We start from the raw sequence: 21,052 nt of genomic DNA on the forward strand, positions 1-21,052 counted from the left end.
CTCTAACTATCAAAAGTGGACAAAACACAGCCCCATACCAACTCTACCTTAGTTTCCATCCCATGCGGTGTTTTGCATGGAGTGCTTTAGGTAGAATTGGGTGTTGAAATCTAAATGTCACTTTAGAGCATCTCCACCAGATTGAAAAAACTCAATCCCCTTCCCCATAACCACTGATATAGGGGTTTTGGTAGAAAAAAAACTACCTCCAACAAATCCCCTTTCAGAATCCTTTTTCCTTATATTTTTTCTCGGTCCCTCAAAACCTCCCCACAATCCCTTGAAGAAAGGGGAAGAAGCTCAGATTTTTCTCAAACCCCTTTCTTCCATTGTTCGTGAACACCATTGGATTTTCGGCATCCATGGCCAGCATGCACAAAGAGAGGGAAAGGGAAGGGAGAAGAAAGGAGATTTCTAATGATTGACAAGTGGGTACATTTAATAAAGGAGATAAGATTTTCTCAATCTAGTGCAACAACACTTCACTATAGCTCACAATTGTGCTTTTTCAATCCCCTACAACAGATTTCAAGGAGAGGGGAACAAAGATTTGGTGGAGATACTTTTAGTCCTTGTTTGAACACGCATGTATCCACCTTAATCCATGTGTGTCGGAGCGAAGTGGAACTTAGTTTAATTTTATTCCAATCCACTTCAACACAAATGGAATGGGGTAGATATATGTGCATCCAAACAAACATTTAATAGAATTGTGTTACACACACACACACACACACACAGTTTTGACAAAGAGTATCTAAAATTATATTTATTTATTGATACGTGATTTTTAATACAGAATTGACGTTGTTAAAAATATTCATGGTTTTAATATATATATGACATATATGCTTATATTAATAGAGTGGTTGTCAATCGAAGTAGTGTTATAGTCATATTATAGGTAATATTAATATTTCAAAAATCATATGCTAATGAAAGAAAAATACAAATTTAGATATTCATTGTCAAAGGTAAAAAAGGTTTTACTGAGGATAAATTAAAATGTACTTTAAATAATACATTAAAAATATATTTTCTAGAGGTAACATAATTATAATAAGGTGACATCTAGATTTGAATCTCCAATTACCATGAAAGTTGAATTTCTAACATTCAATTTAAAATTAATAGTTGGTGTGTCAAAAGCGTTCCACACAAACACCATGTGGGATGAAAAAATTAGAACAACATTGCTATATGATGTGCTGGTTTTGATGATAGTTACGAGGAGTGTAGGTTTTTGGTATTATACTATTGAAAATCAAATTAGCTGAAGGTTGAAAAAATAGATTTTACATTTAAAAAAATTATATCAAATATAAGTAGGAAACATGTAGCATTGTTGGCCATAACCAACGTATAGGTTTTGAGTTGTTGTAAAAAAAAACGTATAGGTTTTGAGTTTTGACAACAGATCCTGAATATTAATCTAGCAAATCATGTACTATTCCTTTCAAATTTATAAAAAAGTAATGCCACGATGTCCAGAAACGATCAATTAATTTTTCGCTTTAACTAATTGCTACGGAAACAAAAATAATATCCAACCACTTTAGCATGGAGCGAGCTACAGCCACAACCGAGGTCGGCGGACATGTAGGCCGACACTTATTTTGGTGCATCAGGATTCGACGATGGCGAAGACAATAGGCAGGCCGCCTCTCATTTTCTATTTCTTCATTTGTTAAAGAAAATGCTAGAATCTTACAAAGAGTGCACTAAACACTTCAACAGACACATGCCACTGGCCAATGAAATAATGCTATTATGTACCATGTGTGGATCCGACAAGAATGGACTTTCAAAATTGAAATCCTAGTCCTTAGCCATTTTAATTTAACACTCAGAATTCTTCTTTGCATTCAGACACTAATATGTTATACACCGTCTCTCAATCATGGTAGCAGTACCGTTTATGATATCTTATATTATTATCATTTAATTCTCTTTTCACAAACAACTGGAAAGAAAAATCTCAGGCTCACGTCGCCAGACCTTGTGAGTCATGTTGGAAGTAGTGTGCACATCCAGCTTGCCAGTTGCGACTTGCGAGGTAGTGTGCGCCCTTCAGCGCTCCTGGTGCGCTAAATGACCAGCACAACCTCAGTATGATTACCAACTTACTTGAGTGCTGTTGGGGAAATCTGAAGAAGATGGTGGTTTGAAACTTGAAAGAGAAGGCAACTGCAAAATCATCAGCCCTATGCACTCTCCCATAAGTTGAGAGCTCAAACCACCAAAACGTCAAAGGCACATCTGTATGTGGTGAACTCATTATATTAGCATAGACAAGTGAGAAAAAAGGCACATTGAAGTTTCGATGAGGGTACATCTGCATCATCAGGCCTCAAACATTAAAAGGAATAGAATGCATAAGAAAGCGGCATGTAACAAGGCATCAGTGGTACTTAGTTACTTGGTTACCAGTTTTATATAATAAAACAGTAATTATGAAACCAACCTAAAGAGCCTAACCATGGAAGTGTCAATATCAACACCTCAAACCAAGGAACAGAGGTGGATCTTCTCTTCTGTATCTTCAAGGATTCTTATTGGTGGCATCTTCAGGTCACCACAGGTTTTTTTTTTTTTTTTGAGGTTGAAGCGTCTGCCTTCCCTTGCTAGTTTGCTGCAAGACCGTTTAGATTAAAAACTGAAGTGTCAGGCCATGCAACTGCGAAAACCGGCAGTATCTATATAAAAAATAAACTAAATACTACAATTCCTACTCCAAAATGTACTGTTGTTATTTAGGTGGTCATCTATCTATTGACAAGAAAAACTGTCATTATATGAACAAAGGTACAATAAAAACGGCATACATTCTGAATCAGTAATCAAATGAAGTATCATTGAAATATCAAACGTTTTAGACTTCAAAATATTTCTACATAGTCTGAATCAGCACATCAATAAACGTCGAAGAATTAAATATAAGAACATAGCCTCGAGATGTATCTGAAAGTACCGAGAATATAGCACCCTCTTTTTATGCAATACATGGTGCTTGAACTAAACAACATGCCCACATGCTAGCAAATGATAAAAGATTATGGATTCCCATCCTGTAAGGCTGTAAGTAAAATCTACTAATAGTGCTTTTCTTGCACTCAATCTCTCCTAATAGTTCCTCTGACTTACAGTCATAGTCTCATGGACCATACTCCGTAGAAGAAGCGAACCACTTTACACAAACCATAATGTTTTTGCAAACACAAAAAATTAAGCCAAAAGATCGTCTAAAATGTCAGAGGCAGTATAACAATTAGATCGCAGAATGGAGTGCTTCACATAGTGAATGCAGAAGCACAAATTAGCTACACATAACAGTGTCATATGACAGATAAGTTGAGGTGGATATAAAATTATTAAAATAAATCACAAGGAAAAGGTTGTACCACACTGATCAAACATTGGAAGCTTGCCAAAAACTTGATTTCAGGCAGACAATGAGTGAAAGACCATGTATTCGAAGGTACAGACTGACTGATTGAGTGTGAAGACATCAAATCTGTATTCAAATAGAACGGGTGTAGAACATGATTAAACTCACTTTCAGTGCTGACGTACACAGAGCATGGACCAAGTTCGAAAGAGTTCAATATCAATCGAAGGCCTCATTGCCCTTCTGGTAAAAAACAGTTGCTTATGTTCATAATCATTCTTAGAAATAACCATGTGGCAGATCATCCATGTGTCTAGAATGTATTTTTTTACAACAAGAAAATGAACAACCCAATTTGTATTCCTTCCCATTCCTCTAACTAAACTAACTGAAGGGACATATATCTTAGCTCTAGGAGAACAGTGTCTATACTTCATTACTGACAACAGTTCCAAGCAAACAAAAGCATGGCCCTTCTCATGTAGACAAGACAATCAGTCTAGAGTTTCCATGCAGTCTGATAGTTGTTGCACCCTATACTACTGTCTCCATGATCACAAAGGCCAGAAAAAAGGGGCAGCACTCACATCGCGCTGTGCATCTTACCAATGCAACAGAACCCACTGATGATCTCTTTAAAAGTTTGGATATCTGGATCGAACCCCATTCCTCTCGATCAACTTGATGACAGAGAGAAGCATTCACTTGCCAACTGGTACTGTCAATCAGTGCATTCCGTACTAAGACGAAACTGTGAGCTTTCCCAGGCATAAATTTCCAGATCTCCTATCAGCATATGCATTTAAAAGATTTAGTTTTTCAATGAAATACAAAACAATAGAATCAAAAGAGCACCAATTTGTAAAGTAACACCCAACTTACCTTTTTTCAATGAAATACAAAACAATAGAATCAAAAGAGCACCAATTTGTAAAGTAACACCCAACTTACCTCTCAGCGCCAAAGAACCGACTCTGATTCATCTTCTAACACATCAGCATTGAGGGAAGAGCCATCTTCAAATTTTGTAAGGTTAAATATGTGCACATCTCAAGCCTAAATACTTCACTACTGAGATCAGCGCAAACTACACATTATAGTATTGGCCAGACATGACTGCTATTTATATGCTGCAAAATGTAAACAACTATTTCTTCACTACAGCAGGAAAGTAAAGTTGACAAAAAGTGTATGGATGGTTCAGCTAACCTGGGAGTGGCAACGCCGTCGATGACAGTATATTAGGACCCTTGCCCTGCCTTCTGCGCACCTGCTCCAGCAGCAGGACCTTCACAACGACGTACTCCGACCTTTCAGTACCCATCCTCTTGTTGCTGCACCACCACTGCCGCAAGGATGAGATAACCCCTTTCCCCTGTTTGTTTGGTTGATCCAAGTTTGAAGTGCCTCGTTACTAAGCAGAATTGCTGTGATGTACTTCTAGAACTGAGGCAGACAGTAGTAACTATTAAGTTGCATGCACCGATCAATTCAACCCAAAAGCTTAAGCTGCTTATATTCCAACACTCCCCCTCACGTGGTGGCTCCCAGACGTGGAATAGGAGCGAACAGCAATTATTTTATTCAATTGCGCTAACTAGAATTCGAACTCAAGACCTCTGGCTTTGATACCATATTAAGTTGTATACACCGACCAATTCAACTCAAAAGGTTAAGCTGATGGGAGAGGTGGGCAATTATAACCAACAGTAACGCTAAAATTAACTGCATTAGTTTCAGGCTTCACTAATTCAGAACATCTAAAACTGGAGTGCAGGCAATGCAATGTTCACACATTGACCTAGGAGTATCTACTTACAGAATAGATCAGTGCACATGTAAACTGTAGTAGTAGTAATTGACAGTTAAGAATGTTTATAACTCGATGGGCTCAATACTGGAATCCTATCTTGTAATTTATTTTCCTCTATATAAATTCTACAAAATTATGGTACATACTCTTTACGTGTTTTTTTAAGAGTTAAATGCACCAGAGATCCATTAACTTGTGAGGAAATTTCAGTTGAGTTCATCAACTTCCAAAATGGTTTTTTAGTCCATAAACTTTTAAAATGGTTCACTACAGTCTATACATATTTATTTAACTTTAAATTCAAAGCACATAGAAAACTTCTTCTCACACGCACGCAGGTGGCCGGGTTCAGTGCTTTACTGTAGCTGGCGAGGAAGGGAATCAGCGCCGCGCTCTTCTCGGTGTCCACCACCGTCTCGTCCTTCACCAACGGCGGCCTGCTCCCGACGAACGAGAGCATGGCGGTGTTCGCCGCGAACCGTGGCCTGCTCCTGCTGCTGGCGGCACAGATCCTCGCCGGCAGCACGCTGCTCCCGGTGTTCCTCAGGCTGGCGGTCAGCGCCACGAGAGGGCTAGCGAGGGTGTTGTTCTTGTTCACCGGGCGAGGAGGACCCGTCGAGGAGCTCGTACCCATGGACATGGAGAATAGCGCCGCGGCGGTGGGCTTCGGCCACCTGCTGCCGAGCGACACGCGGGCGGCGTCCCTCGCCGCCACGGTGGTCGCCGTCGTGGCCGCCGCCGCGGCGCTCCTCTGCATCACCCCTGGTCGCTCCACCACCCGGAGAAGCTGTACGGCTTGTCATGGCAGGTGGCGGTCGCCTCCGCTGCCGGCAGCAGCCTCAAGCAGCTGTAGCCAGTGGACAGACCCATGTTCCCATAAGCACTGCATCCATGCAGGAATCCATATGTCAGTTTCAGAAGCTCCAAAATCCATATATGGGCTGTGAACTGTGATGTTCGTCGATCGTGCATGTGCACCCCATCTAATCACCTCGAAGATCACGTTGAACGTGGAGAAGTTGAGCGGGTCGCCGGAGATCGATCGCCTCTCGGTGATGCAAGCGAGCATTACCGCTGCGGCGTTGCAGGCCAGCGGTGACAGCAGCATGCTGTTCAGCGACAGTCTCCTCTTCTTCTCTCCATCCTTGCGTTCCGGCTCTCCGGCGCCGCTCCTTTTCTTTTCGTCGCCGTCGTCGTGCACCGACAACAATGTCGCCGACGCGGGGATGCACCTGAAAGTCGTCGGTTGGCATGCAAAATCTGTCAATGATCGAACAATATGCTGTCGCGTATGCTTCAATTTCGCGCGGAGGAGCATGACTGACATCATGGCGAGGAACAGCACCAGCACCGCCGGCGCGACGAGGGAGCAGTCGACGGAGTTCTCCCCGGCCTGCCGCACGTTCACGGCCATGAACACCGCGTTGGTGACCTTCTCGCCGGCGGTGAGCCCCGCGAACACCGCGGAGTTACAGTTCAGGCAGCAGAGGAGCGCCGCGGCGGCGGCCGCGACGGCGACCACCGTGGCGGCGAGGGACGCCGCCCGCGTGTCGCTCGGCAGCAGGTGGCCGAAGCCCGCCGCCGCGGCGCTGTTCTCCATGTCCATGGATACGAGCTCCTCGACGGGTCCTCCACGCCCGGTGAGCAAGAACAACACCCTCGCTAGCCCTCTCGTGGCGCTGACCGCCAGCCTGAGGAACACCGGGAGCAGCGTGCTGCCGGCGAGGATCTGTGCCGCCAGCAGCAGGAGCAGGCCACGGTTCGCGGCGAACACCGCCATGCTCTCGTTCGTCGGGAGCAGGCCGCCGTTGGTGAAGGACGAGACGGTGGTGGACACCGAGAAGAGCGCGGCGCTGATTCCCTTCCTCGCCAGCTACAGTAAAGCACTACACCCGGCCATGCCTGCACCGCGTGCGTGTGGGAAGGAGTTGGATGTGATTTGAATTTAAGGTTAAATAAATAGGTATGTACTACTATGAATTATTTTAAAAGTTTATGGACTAAAAAACCACTTTGTAAGTTGATGGACTCAACTGAAATTTCCTCACAAGTTAATGGATCTTTGGTGCATTTAACTCTTTTTTTTTAATGTTTTAGAATTGAGGATTTCAGATAGGTAAGAATAGCAGAATCCAATCAACCAAAGGCATCACGATGCTAAATTTAATTTAAGTGCATTCACGCCGCCACACCGGCGTGGCCACAGCGCCGCAGCAGATCAACCATCGTGCAGCTCCAATATGTTGGCAAACAGGAGAAGGGAGAAGGGATCCTAGTTCCCAGAAGGTGAGTAGGGGACTCACCTGGTCGAGATCCGAAGAGAAGCTTGGCGGCGGTTCCCTGTTGCTTGTCGTGCACTGTCGTCGGCCGATGGAGATGGGCGCGCGCCGCTGCCGTGGTTCGATGAGGAAGAGCCTCACCGAGGAGGACAGGGAAGGGCAGCGGGCGGCGGGATCACCTTGTTCGGCTCCTGGTTGTCTGGTTGGAGGCCGCGCACGTCCCGCCTACGCCGCCTATGCCGTTGGTGCCGAAGTCGCCGAATCCCTCCTTGGCGGGCCGGTGCCTATAGGAAGACCGAGTGCGCGCGCCTGGCAGCGCTGCTCAATTTGCCGGAATACCCCGGCGGTTCGCGCGACACGGCACCGGAGCCGGCCCACCGGCTGCTACTGTGCTAAGACACAGGAAGACGGCGGTGGGACGACGAGCGCGTAGAGATCGGGACTGCGAGGACCTCACGGGGTAGACGGAGCTGCAACTGCGGTTATGCGGGAAGGAGGCAAATGAGCTGGGCTTCGTGCGCGGGAGAAGGGGGCGAGCTGGACGTCGTGCGCGCCGACGGTTCTAAGGACGCGCGATACAGGGAGCGGGGCGGGGGATTAGCGCGGGCGGGGGATCATTAGCGGGGCAAAAACAATGACATTTGGGTCTAGTTGTAGAGATAGAGAAGAAAGATCTCACTTGCACTTGCAGAGGGTTTGCACTTGAGGCTTTTACATGTATGAAGTTTGTAATTACACATAAGTCATTAAAAAAATTGACCGTACACGAGTGCATCGTTCTGAACTTTTTTGCTCTCCAAGCCATTCTGTCGGTATTCTGTTCGTTTTCACCGTTTGGGAGTCCTGACAAGTGGGCCCGGTCAGTCAAAACGTCCATAATACCCCTCTTATCCCTATCCTCTCTCTCAAACTCTCTCTCTCTCTTCTCGTGCGTGCGGCCGGGGTGGAGCTCGCCCGCGCGTGCCCGCGACGGCCGGGGCCGAGCTCGCCCGCATGCGCCCGCGATGGCCGGGGCGGAGCTCCCCCGCGCCCTACTTCACGGCGGATGACTTCGCAGCCGTGCACGGCGTCTTCGGTGTCCAAATTGGTGGCCACATCCGCGAGCGAGCCCCCCAGCGCGAACTCGAGGAGCACCTGGCAGCCCCCGTCGGGCGCGGCGCGGACGCCCAGGCTGGGGACGACGTGCGGGGACCAGAGCACAGACAAGATGCCCCCTCGCGTCGCAGGTGCTCGACCGCTGCCGTCCCCGCAGGCACGGACTTGACCGCGAAGAGCGCGCCCGAGGCTTTGTCGGCGGCGAGCGACACCACTGCGCCCGACGCGCCGCGGCCGAGCGTGCGGACACGGTGTCCCCAGCTTGCGCGTACATGCCCAGCAGTGCGGTGGCCACGTACGGTTCGCCGGAGAGTGCCAGCTTCACGGCGTACCCATGTAGCGCGCGCCCGACCGCGAGGCCGCTGCAAGCCGGGAGGGAGGGCGAGAGGGTGTGCGCGGTGCGGAGGAGGCCGTGGGGGGACAGCAGCATCTCGGTCGGGTCGGGCATGCACGCGGAGCAGCACCACGGCGAGGTCTAGGCGGCCGGATGCGGCGTACGCGCGCTGGAGACGAAAGGCCACGGCTTTGTCCTGGTCCACGCCGGCGCGCACCGCCGCGGCATGGAGCTCCGAGGCGCGGCGCACGGACGCGCAGCCCACCAGTAGCGCCGCCGCGCGGTCCGCCGTGAGGGCGCCATGCTGGACACTGCCGCGGGACGTGTGCCTGGTCGATGCCGGGGAGGGGAGCAAAGCGACCACAGCAGCACGGTGGTGGCGTTCGCGTGGAGTTTGAGAGAGAGAGAGAGAGAGTACATGGATGAGAGAGGTATTATGGACGTTTTGACTGACCGGACCAATTTGTCAGGACTCCCAAATGGTGAAAACGAACAGAACACCGACAGAAATTGCTTGAAGAGCAAAAAAAAAAAAGTTCAGAACGATGACACTCGTGTGCGATCAATTTTTTTAATAACTTATGTGTAATTACAAACTTTTTTAATATACCTAAAAGCCTCTTTGCACTTTGGAGGAAGGGTTCGATTCACTCACTTGAGACGGCAGAACTTTGGCTCGGGGAACCGGGCTTACCGTGGCCCTTGGATGGGCATCAAGATTCGTGCTTCTGTTCCTCCCCAACCTGTGTTCTCCGTCCCCGGCGCGCAACCACCCCCGGCTCCGTGCTCTCCTTCCCCGGCACCGGCCCCGGCCGTCCTCCCCCCCCCCCCCCCCCCCCCCCCCCCCCCTCGCGCCCGCCCCCCGGCGTCCAGCAGGGAACAGTCGGGTGGTCGGGGCAGGCGGCCTGCCAATCTACGAGATCCACAGAGACGCTGCCGATGGCGAAGCCGAGGAAACCCCGCACCTCGGCTCCAGATCCGCCCGTATCCGCTGCTCGGCTTCCGTGGCACCCACCGGCACCGCCGGTCCCCACGGCCGTTCTGATCTCGCTCGCCGCGCTCCTCGTCCGCGTGCTGGTCTCCGTGGGCCCCTACTCCGGTCAGGGTGCGGCACCCAAGTTCGGCGACTACGAGGCGCAGCGGCACTGGATGGAGCTCACCCTCCACCTCACGCCCTCCGACTGGTACCGCAACACCTCCGACAATGACCTTGCCTACTGGGGCCTGGACTACCCGCCCCTCTCCGCCTACCAGAGCCTCCTCCACGGCCGCATCATCAACGCCTCACTACCCGAGGCCGTCGCGCTCCGCTCCTCCCGTGGCTACGAATCTATGGAATCGTATGCGCCCGCCCCAGTAGATTTTTTCTGCTCGTTGCGTGTAAAATCGTGTGTTGTTAAAGGCTTGCTGTTGAATTGGTCCACTAGGAAGTTGCTGATGCGGTGGACGGTGCTGTCATCGGATCTGTTGGTGTTCTTCCCTGCTGCTTTGTGCTTTGTGTGGGCATACATGAAACTTGGAATCGGTGGAGAGGAGAGACGGGAGGGGTGGATGTGGCTGCTATCCATGGTCCTGATGAGTCCTTGCTTAGTATTGATCGATCATGGCCATTTTCAGGTGAGTTTTACTGCACTAACTAATAATGTGTGTGATTTAGGTGGGGCAAGTGCGCGGACCAGCAGAGTGCTTTGCGTCGCATTTTGTTTGTAGGCTAACAACTAGGTGTTGTATTACAGTATAACTGCATTAGCCTTGGACTTACGCTTGGAGCAACTGCTGGTGTTCTGTCGAGGAATGAGCTTGTTGCTGCAGCTCTCTTCACTCTTGCAATAAATCACAAACAGGTTTGCCTTATGTCTAGAAAATTATGTTCATTCAGTGGTCCATAAGCTTTGTTACCATACATGTACGGTCAAACATCCTAGAGAATGCTATGCTTTTGTAAGTCCACGCCTTTCTAATTACACAATGTTGTGAAACAGACCCAGTGGATACTTCGTTACTTAGATCAGGAGGTTGTCACTGAGAATACAAAGTAGACCCTATGATCCAACTGAAAATCGCGTCAACAACCAACAAAATTGTTAATTTTATTCTTTACCTTTATGCTTGAGTCCTAGTATAAATAGTGATTGGCAATGGATTGTTAAGATGTGATGCTGGACTGGGGACTACCTACTATCCCTTTTTTTTTTACATTTCATCCTGAAATACTCCCTCCGGTCCTGTATATCTGGCGCGACAAGGTTAATTCCAGAGACCAAGAAACGTATTAACTGCATGTTAACAGCCGCGCCGCATGCATGAACCTGCTGAGAGAAAACGCTTCCTACCTCATCGCTCGTAGGTGAAAAAGGCAACCTGCTGAGAGTACGCATGCATGAACCGCTTCGTTGCTAGCCACCGTGCATGCAACACTTCGTTCCTGGCCATTCGTTTAAACTGCACACTAATTAATTTACTCTCGGTATCCCCACTCCGCCAGATATTATGGCCAAAACGAAAAATGCCTGTACGCCAGATATACAGGACCGGAGGGAGTAATAGTTAATAAAATATGCTATCATAAGGCATGCATATGTATTGGTTCAGTATTAGTTCTCAACTGTTGATTCATACATCGTAATTATTGGATTGTCAGCTCACTCAAATTGGCAATATAAGTGGGGATCATTACATCCTGTCAATTATTTTGATGAGATCATGGGAAAGCCACAATGATACACATGCACAGTTGCACACATACCCAATCTATACATGAACTTTAGTCTATTATAATGTTTACGACCCTTCCAAGTGACTAACCTAGGGCACTTGATGCCCATTAATACAAAGAATTTGTTAGATATGGTTTCAAGTTCTAATATCCCATGACTTTCCTATATATCTTACAACTTTATAATGTGCTGCAGATGAGCCTGTACTTTGCACCAGCTTTTTTTAGCCATCTTCTGGGGAAATGCCTCAAACGAAAGTATCCTATTGTCGAAGTAACGAAACTTGCTTTTGTGGTCTTGGGAACTTTTGCTCTTGTCTGGTGGCCATTTTTGCATTCTCATGAGGCTGCCCTACAGGTAATGATCAATTATACTCTCCTGTTACTTTATGCTCAAGGAAACCATTTTAAAGGGCGTACCCAGTGCAGAGAGCCCCCACTCTGTGCGGGGTCTGGGGAAGGGTGTCAGTGGCAAGCCTTACCCTCGCCTGTGCAATGTGAGGAGACCGCGACTCGAACCCGGGACCTTCCGGTCACAGGCGGTAAGACTCTACCGCTTGCACCAGGCCCGCCCTTCAAGGAAACCATTTTATATTGCTGAATTATATCAATACAACCAGTAGAGTTTTGTTTTCAACTATCTGGTGCTATTCCTCATCAAGAAACTTGTTTTATACTTTTTCATAGACTTACTACACTGCTTCTCAGTTGGTACTGAACTTGTGAAGTCTGTAATATCAGGTGATCTCTCGATTAGCTCCATTTGAGAGAGGCATATATGAGGATTATGTTGCAAATTTCTGGTGTAGTACTTCAGTTATTATCAAGTGGAAGAAATTGTTCACGATAAAGCCGCTGAAACTTATGAGTCTCTCTGCTACCATACTGGCTTTCTTGCCTTCATTCGTTCAGCAAGTCAAGTCTCCAAGTAATCTTGGCTTCCTTTATTCTCTGATGAACAGCTCTTTCTCTTTCTACCTATTCTCATACCAAGGTATGCTTTACTGTAAATTGGCTAGTTTTTTCTTGTGCTGTAAGTATATTAATTTCGTTTTCCCCTTTGTTTTCTATGTGCAGTTCATGAGAAATCAATTTTGCTTCCTCTTTTACCTGCAAGTCTTTTAGCACTGGAAGAACCTCGGATGTATGGATGGTTTGTGTACTTTGCCCTTTTCTCAATGTACCCACTTATTGGCCGTGACCAGCTTCTTCTGCAGTATGTAGCTGTTCTTGGCCTATTCTTTCTTATATACTACTCACCTGGCGGAAGCTATGGAAAGAGATCAAACATTTCATGCAGGGCAAAGTTAGTTCTTAGCTTGCCATTTTTATACTCACTTCTACTTCACATTACCTACCTGCAAATAGAGCCTCCCAAGAGGTATCCCTTCCTCTTTGATGCACTGATAATGTTCGTCTGTTTTTCACAATTTGTCATCTTAGCTCTGTACACCAATTATAAGCAATGGATGTTGGACACACATTCTAGATCAATAGGTGTGAAGAAGGATCTGTGATCGAAAATTTTGACTGCTAGTTTTACGGAGAAAGTCGCACCTTTGTAACCTTGTGTGTAGTCCCTTTTAACATTGTTTATTGAATGAAATGTGCACATGGTGCAAATTCAGACATTTCTATACATTCAGAGCTGGAAACTAGAATTTAGGTGATGTAGTCTCAACGCCAGCTTTTGTGGCACAACATATTAGGATTTGTGACTTACTGTCATCTTTCGAAGTGTTTGTGCCCGAATCTGCCAATGCTGGTGTCCTGTTTGGTGTTGGTGCATGTGTGGAAATTGTAACCTCTGCTGATCTCTCCCAGTTTGAGGCAACCTTCCCTAATTCTGTTTGCTTCCCATGTTCTCTGAATTCTCCCCTTTGGATAGAGAGCTATTCAATTTGCGTGAGGGCGAAGGTGCTCAATTCAGACAGTGAGTTGCGCTGTTCGATTTGGGCGAAAAGGAATTCAAATTAAGGTAAGGAGTCTGATTGGAGTAGGTTGGTAGCTCGATTTTCAGGTGGTGTGATCACCGCCAGTCGTTATTAGGTGTCTGTATTGGATCTCCTTAGTGAAAACAGTGAGAGTGAAGAACTAGCCACACAGGAGAGCCAAATAGCCCTCTTGGAGTGGCAACGAAATCCCTTTGCTCGTGCTGATAGAATTGCTTACCGAGACGCGGGGGGGTGGGGGGTCCAAACACGCTTCTGTTGCCATCTTTGCTCTATGATATTCCTCTAGTCCGTAAACAACAATTAGCAGCACTTTAGAAGCAGATGGGTTTGCTCTTGATGTGTCTCTCCTAGCAACCATACAAGTCACTAGTCTCCCACAAGTATTAAGCAAAGTACAATAAAAAAAAGGTTGTCCATATCTCTACATATTCGTCAATCCACTTGCTGGGGAAGAAGGAAAAGGCCGAGCGGAGTAGATAGTCTCAATCCAGAAACCAGCTACTTCGGTTCGACCTTGGGTTGGAAAGAATATCCTCCGCTGTAGTCGAACGAGTCAGTGCTCACGTCCTTGTCCTTTTTTGGGAGAGGATCATTGTACGGATGGCGAGGAGGCCCCTTGGTGACGTCGAATTCGGTCGCGGACGTCGATGCAGACGTGGAGGCGCTGCTGAGCCCCTCGCTCTGCAGCATCATCTCGATCTCCTTGACGACCTCGCTCATGGACGGCCGGGCCGTGGCCACCTCGTCGACGCATCTGAGGGCCAGCTGAACAAACTTGCCGAATGCCGCGAGATGGTTGGTGTTCATGATCCTTGCGTCTACCATGTCCTTGAGCCCGCAGAACTCGGTGTCGTCGGCGTCGAACAGCCTCTTTGCCTCGCGGACGATGTACTTGCCCTTCTCGATCGGCTGCTTCGCGACGATCAGCTCCAGCATGACCACGCCGAAGCTGTAGACGTCGCTCTTCTCGGTCAGTTGTTGAGACATGTAGTATTCAGGGTCCAGATAGCCCTGCAGGTGGATGAAACAACCAATGCAAGGTCAGGTCACCGAAAGAGTCGTTCGTTGGCGGTAGCGGATGACCGGATGTGCAGTGACAGCCTGACGGCGTACCAGTGTTCCTTTCACTTGTGTGCTGACATGGCCCCTCTCGCTGTCGGACACTAGCTTGGAGAGGCCGAAGTCGGCGACCTTGGCCGTGAGGTGCTCGTCCATGAGGATGTTGCTGGACTTGACGTCCCGGTGGATGATGGGCGGGTCGGCGAGCTCGTGGAGGTAGGCCAGCCCGCGTGCCGCGCCGAGCGCCACCCGGAGCCGCTTCTTCCAGTCGAGGTGCAGCCTGCTCTTGCCTGCAGTTTCCCACCCACCCAGCTGACAGCTTCAGCGCCGGCATGCAGTTTGCAATTCTAACCTGATGACACAGAACAGGTATGATCGTCGTCCTTACCGGCGAGGCTGTCGCGCAGCGTGCCGCCGGACATGAACTCGTAGACGAGCATCTGCTCCCCCTGCTCGAAGCAGAAGCCGAGGAGGCCGACGAGGTTCTTGTGGTGCACGCGCGAGAGCAGCTCGATCTCCGTCTTGAACTCGTGCCCGCCCTGCATGGACCCCTGCTGCGCCCTCTTGATGGCGATGAACTGCCCCGTCGGCAGCATGCCCCTGTAAACCTTGCCGTACCCTCCGTAACCCAGCTCGTTTGCCTCGGCGAAGTTGTTGGTGCTCCTCTTGAGCTCCTCGTAGGAGAACCACCTCGCCCCTTTCAGCCGCGGCGCGCCGCCACGCTCTTCGCTGCGAGCCCACGACGCTGCCGCAGTAGACAGTTTGACACAGCCAGCCCTTCTTAGTCTCAGTGTGCGGCGGCATTATATTGTCAGATGAACATGACACAAAACATACCAAAAGGGCCGCCAAGCTCCTCCTTCGCCTTCTGCGCCCGCCGCCTCTGAATGAACGCGTAGGCGGCCGCTCCGGCGAGCGCAACCAACAGGATGCCGCAGCCCACTGCTATGCCGATGATCACGCCCTTGCTCTTCGACGATGGCTCGCTTTCTGCAACAATAAAAAATTGATTGTCAACACTGCTATGCCGCCTCTGAATCTCACTTCAGCAGTTCAGTTTCGATCTTGATCTTGACCTTGACCTGGGAATGGGTACGGCGACGCGATGAAGTAGTAGGGGCCGAACTCCTTGGGCGGCTTGAACGTCTGGTTGCTGAGGTCGAAGCCGATACGCATGACCTCGGAGCGGTTGAAGTAGGCGCCGCTGCTGCCGGCGGGGAACAGCTTGACCTGCACCTGCATGTAGGCGTCACTGTTGAAGAAGGGGTCCTGCAGGTAGACGGAGCCCGGGGTGAGGGCCAGCTTGGTCCACAGCATGCTCTCCAGCGCCTGGAACGCCATGTCGTTGGTCACGTCGTGGAAGAAGGGCGCGCGGAAGTACATGACGCCCTGGTACGGGTACGCGCACAGGCAGCTCTGCGGGCTCAGGCTCTGCCCTGCCGGGCACGCCCCCGAGTAGCACTTCACCAGGCTTGTCGAGTAGGGCGCCGACAGCGGCCGCTGCGTCACGTTGCAGTAGGCCGTGTTGGGCAGCCGCTCGCACACCGGGTTCCCGGCCAGCCTGCAGAATCCAGAAGGGATCAGATGGAGATGTCACAGGATCCAGAAGCAGCAGCGGGGCCGGACACTCACGCAAGGGTGCCATTGTAGCTGGAGGTCACCGTCAGCGAGGACAACTCATTGTCCTTGAAGCTCACCAGGCTCAGCTCGCTGCTGATGCTCGTGCCCATGTTCAGGGTGCCGTTGAACGCATTGCCGTCGAGGATCCTGCAAAACGTTACCAGTTCGTCACGTCATTTGATCATTTCACCGAAGGTTGGTGAGTGAGCTCTTTCTTACACTTGATTCAACTGCGGGGTGCTGAAAAGCCTTGTCGGCACGGCGCCGTAGAGCCTCCCGGACTGTATGATCCTTGATGAACATACAGACATCATGTCAGTTTTGTTCAACATATATGTGATGAATATGCAAGGTGTGAGGAAGAAACTTACAGAGCTGAGAGCTGTGGCAGGCTCCAAAACCACGCTGGGCATGGTGAAGGATCAAATGTGTTGTTGCTCAGGTCGCTGCGGTGTGATTAGATGAAAAGAATTTCAGATTAATCTTATCCAGTGATGGGTTTAAATAACATAATTAGATCTTCATGATGCTCATTATTGCTTACACGTAATTCAGAAGATCCATCCCAGTTAGATCTGGCAATGTTCCGGTGAGCTGGTTGTTGGCTAAGTTGCTGAAAAACATACCCACACTCTGTTTAGTATTACTGTATCTTCCCTTGCACAAAAATGCACTGCTACTAAGTATTGTGCAAGTCTTGATGAACTTACAGCTCATTTACTCTGGTGAGGTTGTTCAGATTTAAAGGAACTTGGCCAGAAAGGGAATTTCTGTCCAGCCGTCTGCTCAAACAACACGCAGTGAATGCTCATCAATTTCATATTTGGTAGTAAGAAATTATAAGATCTGCATCTGTATAATTTCTTCTGTCAAAAGGAAACTTACACAACTTCAAGTGTAATAACAAACCCAAGAGAGTCTGGGATATTCCCGGTGAATTTGTTTCCATCTAAGATCCTGTGCCAAGTATCTTAGGGTGTCAGTAAACTTCGTGGAATTGCAAAAATAGTCTTGAAACAGTGGGATTCACGAGCTCACAGATGGATCAAGGTCATCTCCGGGCTGAAGAGAGCGTCAGGGATTGGACCAGACAACTGATTCTTGTTGAAGTGACTGCAGAGAAACATTCAGAAGAACAAATAAACCCGGGCAGTTTGGTTAGCCATTCATTCATTTCAGGTCAGTGACTGATAGAGGAACAGCAGTCAACAAAATCATTAAACCTACAAGTGTTTGGTTTTGATAAGCTTGTCTAGACCCATTCCACCACTTGTCGAAACTGGCAGGGGACCGCTCAACTGATTGTCGGTGATATCAAACCAGTAGAGGCTCGAGAGATTTCCCAGCGAAGCTGGTATTTTTCCAGAGAATTGATTTGAATTCAGTGCCCTGGTGGAAGGGAATGATGTCAAACTTTATCCAAAAACAGCGAACTTCAGAAGCACAAAAAGGCATCGGTCGGAGCTGACCACTACTACACCTAGAACGAGAAATTCTTACATGTAGGACAGCTTTGGCAGACTTCCTAGCTCATCAGGGATGGTGCCATGGAAACTGCAACCGGCCAGAATCCTGCAAAACAAGCAGTTTCTTTTAACATCTCAAGACAAGCCAGCAGAAACCAAGAAGGAGAAGAACACAGGACGCATCAAGAACTCACAAGGTGGTGAGCTGCTTCAAGTTTCCGATGGTCGGAGTGAGCACGCCGCCGAGGTCCTTGTTGAATGATAGGTCCCTACATACCATACACACGATTAGCCATGGTTCACCGTGGCAAACTGCAAGAGCAGAAAGGCTAATTAAAGTACTTATTAGCTGGCTGAGTGATTCCACATACAAGGATTGCAGGTTACTGAGCTGGCCTATGTCAGCAGCTAGACTTCCTCTGATGCCCATGGTGGAAAGTTTTCTGAAAGAGTCGCATGCATGGAAGTCAAGTAGGCTCATCGGTGTAGTAGAATGAGTGTGCAATGGAGTTTTTTTGTCAGAGCTGTGCGGACACCTACATGGAGATCACTTTGTCGCTGCCGCATGTCACTCCTTCCCACGGCGAGTCTCCGCAGGGATCGTCGGACTGTCCCCAGGACGGGGGCTCGTTCTGCCACTGATCCATCAACGCCCGGAGCACAGAAGCTGCAACGAAACTCCTCGGTTCATTTGATTTTCCTACTTGGGGTAAATCTTTCACTTTTTACTAAGAGAACTATTAGCATCACAGTTCCCTGATTATGGACAGAGAAAGAAGCCAGAGCGAGCAGCTCGAAGCTCAAACTTGTTTAACACAATCATGAACAACCTCGCTTCACATGAGAGAAAAGAAAGCGAGTGAATGCATGGTGTACTCACTGTCCTGGCTGTCGGTCATGGCAAGGGACTCTCGGGCGCACGCCGAGAGCAGGACGGCCACGGCAAGAAGGAACCCCATCGTCCTCCCGCTGCCGCTGCACCCAGCTGCTGGTGGCTCCATGCGCGCGAAACAACCCTGCCGAGCTCGGGGCCCGAGGTGCGGTTTTAGGTCACCCAGCAGACACTGGCACTCAGCAAAAAGCTCGGGGGCGCAGCGCAGAGCAACAACCACCTGCACCACAACCGAACTCCATGATGCGCCTCATGGGGGTGGGGTGGGGTGGGGGTGGGGAGGTGGCGTCGACTTGACTTGAAAGCGAAGCCAAGCTCCGATGGAATGGAGCGCTAGCTAGCTCGCTGGCTAGTCCAAGCACGCACACCCAGGCGGCCGGCGGCCGGACCCAACCGGGTCGCGCCGTGTCGTGTCGTCCCCCCACCCCTCTCGCTGTCTGCACAAGAAAGAAAGGGCAGTCATCAGCACGCGGCATAACCCTTGTTCTACGGCAAGTCGATCCTGAACACTGAGCATGCTCGTACTGCGCCAGTGTTTGTTCGTGTGATGGTGCCTGGAAAGTTTGTTTCCATGGGGATTAAAGGCGAGGATGGGAAGATTAGCGATGATGACGGGTGCGATTCAAGGGATGTAAAGTGGAGAGGCAATTAGGTGGGGATTAAATAAACACTATTGCCCATCATTTGGCGTGCTTCTGTACAATCTTTTGCTTGGGGAAAATGTACCGACACATAAAAGGGATTTCAGAAGCGTAAGGTTCTTCACCCTGTTCTAGGTGACCCTAGTAGAGCATGTAGGAAAAACCATACTTGTTTTAGAAGCAAGGAAGGATAGTGACAAAGTCCGGCTGAAAAATACTGTAGCGTGACGCCGCGCGCGCACGAGACTTGGCTGAACCTGAACGCGCGCGAGATTGGTCCGGCGACAGGGAGCCACGATTTGCGAAGATGGCCACCGTTGGAACGTGACTCGCTGACGTTGGACTGATAGTCCTCGTGCCGACAGTGAAGTCTATTTGATGCTGCCGGGATGGTGTTGCAAAATTCCAGATAAGAACGACAACTAGATGGACCTGGTAAAGGTTTTCTCTGATTTTTCTCGGATGGAGAAGAGCTGCCTGCCTGACCTCGACTCTGCTTTTCTGATCTATATCTCTGATCTTTCATCACAAATCACTCGCGTTTTCTCTGATCTTTCATCACAAATCTACACACAGCTATTTTGTTCGTTTTTTCCGCGACCGCAGCCTGGCTTACAGCTTTTTCGTTCATAATTTTCAAATATTGTTTTCAACTCGTGTGTTCTACTGGATTTGAGGAGTGTAAAGCTAAACACAGAGGTCCTGCCTTTACCACTGGTTGTTTCTCATGCTTTTAAGACCATGATGGGGATTTGTGATGATTGAAGCCTGTAAAATTGCGGTGGCAGGATAGTTACCTGAAGAGTGATTTCGTGGCACATAGTTAGCAGTAGCACCCTTTTTCAGGTAGATGTTTAGGCCATAATTTGGGAAATGCACAAGTTTAGCTACTCTGTGCCATTTTTCTTAAAAAGGTGACCTACTTTGTGCTGTTTTTTTTAGAAAAAATAAAAGTGTAACGATTCACTTAATTGCCAGTTGAGTCTGAGTGTTCCTACCATAAGCTCTCTTTATTTATTTTTTTGAAAAACACACACACCCCAAGTAGTTACTCCCTCAAATCCAAATTTGGTCAAATTTGAGATACTTTGACTCTCCAAAATTCTTAAAATGACTTATAATTTAGAATAGATAGTACTAGCTTAATTTGAGCTTATATATATAAGCGAGTGCAGGTACAAGTATTGCATCCAATAGGTGTGGGTGTAGATATAAAACTCCACTCACAAGTAAGATCGCCAAATTTATGGTGCGCGTATATCTTTTCACCCGTTTGTGATTCTAATATATGGGATTCCATCTATGATGTGGATATAAATATATAGATAGATACAAAATTTTAAATATGAGGAAATTTTTTACGGGAAGATATTTATTTCTCCCACATCTTATCCGAACCGCTGTGATCCCTATACAAAACTACATAAGAAAACAATCACCATCAAAAGGTAGCACAGGAAGTCTCGTGCCTTTGATGACATGATGCCGGTGTTGAAAACAACGTTAGAGCAGTGTAGCACAGGAAGTCTCGTGCCTTTGATGACATGATGCCGGTGTTGAAAACGAACGTTAGAGTAGTGTTCGGCTCCGTTCGGCTGACCTTAAGTTTTGACTTGTTCGACTTTTTTTTTCAGTTAAAATAATATTTTTCTCTCATAATAATTTAGTCAGAATAGTATTTTTCAGTCAAATTCAGCCAAACGAACGAGGTTGAATTCCCTAATGGAGAAGGAAACACATAAGCAAGTTAGGAAACACATAAGCAAGTTGGGCAAGGGTTACATGTAAAGAACC

General features: G+C 48.3%; 2 protein-coding genes and 1 pseudogene across 4 annotated transcripts; 1 reads left to right on the top strand and 2 right to left on the bottom strand.

Annotated features, from left to right (window-relative positions):
• Positions 1-1,984: 1,984 nt before the first annotated feature.
• On the bottom strand, positions 1,985-9,023 carry LOC136466186 (cation transporter HKT2;4-like). Its single transcript, XM_066464625.1, has 6 exons — positions 8,746-9,023; positions 8,516-8,651; positions 6,527-7,074; positions 6,188-6,433; positions 5,962-6,087; positions 1,985-2,126 (listed from the first exon to the last, which is right to left on the bottom strand). Exons 1-6 carry the CDS (start codon positions 9,021-9,023, stop codon positions 1,985-1,987), a joined length of 1,476 nt encoding a protein of 491 aa, XP_066320722.1.
• Positions 9,024-9,738: 715 nt separating this feature from the next.
• Positions 9,739-13,788, top strand: LOC136545305 (probable dolichyl pyrophosphate Man9GlcNAc2 alpha-1,3-glucosyltransferase). 3 transcript variants are annotated; one of them, XM_066537337.1, is made up of 7 exons: positions 9,739-10,249; positions 10,337-10,526; positions 10,646-10,753; positions 11,822-11,983; positions 12,367-12,619; positions 12,703-12,931; positions 13,069-13,788. In XM_066537337.1, exons 1-7 carry the CDS (start codon positions 9,849-9,851, stop codon positions 13,085-13,087), a joined length of 1,362 nt encoding a protein of 453 aa, XP_066393434.1. In that variant the 5' UTR covers positions 9,739-9,848; the 3' UTR covers positions 13,088-13,788. The 3 variants fall into 3 exon arrangements, with proteins under 3 accessions (XP_066393434.1, XP_066393441.1, XP_066393426.1); XM_066537344.1 differs by lacking the exon at positions 13,069-13,788 and having other exon boundaries at positions 12,703-12,769; positions 12,843-12,985; XM_066537329.1 differs by having other exon boundaries at positions 12,703-13,787.
• Positions 13,789-13,863: 75 nt separating this feature from the next.
• LOC136545293 (leucine-rich repeat receptor protein kinase HPCA1-like) lies at positions 13,864-19,205 on the bottom strand (annotated as a pseudogene).
• Positions 19,206-21,052: the final 1,847 nt, after the last annotated feature.

Source organism: Miscanthus floridulus, chromosome 1 (assembly GCF_019320115.1).
Source record: "Miscanthus floridulus cultivar M001 chromosome 1, ASM1932011v1, whole genome shotgun sequence".
Lineage (NCBI taxonomy): Eukaryota > Viridiplantae > Streptophyta > Magnoliopsida > Poales > Poaceae > Miscanthus > Miscanthus floridulus.

What these genes read in the sequence shown, in the direction of transcription:
- LOC136466186 (XM_066464625.1), bottom strand. Translation starts at nt 9,023, where the DNA reads ATGCCCGACCCGACCGAGATGCTGCTGTCCCCCCACGGCCTCCTCCGC. An exon ending in GCGAAGTCATCCGCCGTGAA is followed by an intron (nt 7,075 to 8,515) that starts GTAGGGCGCGGG and finishes GCTTTACTGTAG; the next exon opens with CTGGCGAGGAAGGGAATCAG. An exon ending in GTGCTGTTCCTCGCCATGAT is followed by an intron (nt 6,434 to 6,526) that starts GTCAGTCATGCT and finishes GACGACTTTCAG; the next exon opens with GTGCATCCCCGCGTCGGCGA.
- LOC136545305 (XM_066537329.1), top strand. Translation starts at nt 9,849, where the DNA reads ATGGCGAAGCCGAGGAAACCCCGCACCTCGGCTCCAGATCCGCCCGTA. An exon ending in GGCTACGAATCTATGGAATC is followed by an intron (nt 10,250 to 10,336) that starts GTATGCGCCCGC and finishes TTGGTCCACTAG; the next exon opens with GAAGTTGCTGATGCGGTGGA. An exon ending in TCGATCATGGCCATTTTCAG is followed by an intron (nt 10,527 to 10,645) that starts GTGAGTTTTACT and finishes GTTGTATTACAG; the next exon opens with TATAACTGCATTAGCCTTGG.